At 60.2% G+C, this 1,005-nt stretch overlaps 1 protein-coding gene across 1 annotated transcript; it reads right to left on the minus strand.

The window, feature by feature from the left end:
• Positions 1-217: 217 nt before the first annotated feature.
• On the minus strand, positions 218-763 carry LOC108357884 (T-SNARE affecting a late Golgi compartment protein 2-like; the record flags this gene model as incomplete). The annotated part of the gene is made up of 1 exon (XM_017608954.1): positions 218-763. A coding segment is annotated over exon 1 (546 nt), but the record flags the coding sequence as incomplete, so codon positions are not given.
• Positions 764-1,005: the final 242 nt, after the last annotated feature.

Below are 1,005 nucleotides of genomic sequence, written 5' to 3' on the forward strand. Positions count from 1 at the left end.
AAAAATGTGTGCTACAGATTGGTCAATCAAATGAGGCTAATGTGTTTCTACCAAAACCCTTGTTGTGCATCACACTTTACGATCGCATGATGATAAAGAGCAGAATGACAAAGAGCAGCAGGCCCGAGCCGAGGATGACCTTGAACTTGCGCATTCGCGTGATGGTCCGGTGGGCCTTCTCCAGGCTGACGGCCCCTAGCTCCACCCGGTGCTCCACCTGCTCAATGTTGTAGTCGATGCGGTCGAGGGCGGAGCCCTGGTCCACCACCAGCGTGTTCACCTCCTGGAAGAGGGTGTTCAGCTCGGCGAAGCTCTTCAGGATGGCGTTCATCTCCGCCTGCCGCTCGCGCAGGTGGGCGTTGTGCTGGGCGTCCAGCGCCAGCTGGTCGTCCATGGGCAGCTGCGCCTGCTTTTGAAGCTGCTGCTGCTGCTGCTGCTGCTGCTGATGGCTTGTTCCCTGTTCGAAGAAGACCGAATCGTCGCTCATCAGACGAATGCCGGAGCTGCTGTTGCTGCTGCCGCTGCTGCCGAAGTCGTGGCTATCGAGNTTGCTGCTGCCGCTGCTGCCGAAGTCGTGGCTATCGAGCAGCAGCTCCTCCTTCAGCAGGTCCTCATCGAAGGTGATGACAAACTGCGGATCGACGCGCGTCGCGTCGGTCATCCGCTCGAGGTAGACGCGCTGGCAGGAGCGGAAGAGCTGCGTCAGCTGCACCACCTCCTGCACCTGAAATTGGAAGATGTTGCGCAGGATGACTGAGATCATTCGATTGCCGCCGCCGCCCCCGCCGCCGTCAGTGGCCGCCGCCGCCGCATAGCGCCCCTTCAGCGTCTGAAAGTGCTTCAGAATGGAGTGCAGTCGGCCGAAGAGGACGTTGAGCTCCTGACAGCGTCGCTCAATGTCCAGCTCGTAGTCGCGCAGACGGCCGCTGGTGACGTCGTCCGCGAAGATGGCCGTGTTCTGCTTCTTCAGGTGCTCCGTCTGCGTCTTCCGTAGCTGCTCAACTG

Source organism: Rhagoletis zephyria, unplaced genomic scaffold, assembly GCF_001687245.7.
Source record: "Rhagoletis zephyria isolate East Lansing unplaced genomic scaffold, Rhagoletis_zephyria_1.1 Rzeph_scaffold_86351, whole genome shotgun sequence".
Taxonomy (NCBI): Eukaryota; Metazoa; Arthropoda; class Insecta; order Diptera; family Tephritidae; genus Rhagoletis; species Rhagoletis zephyria.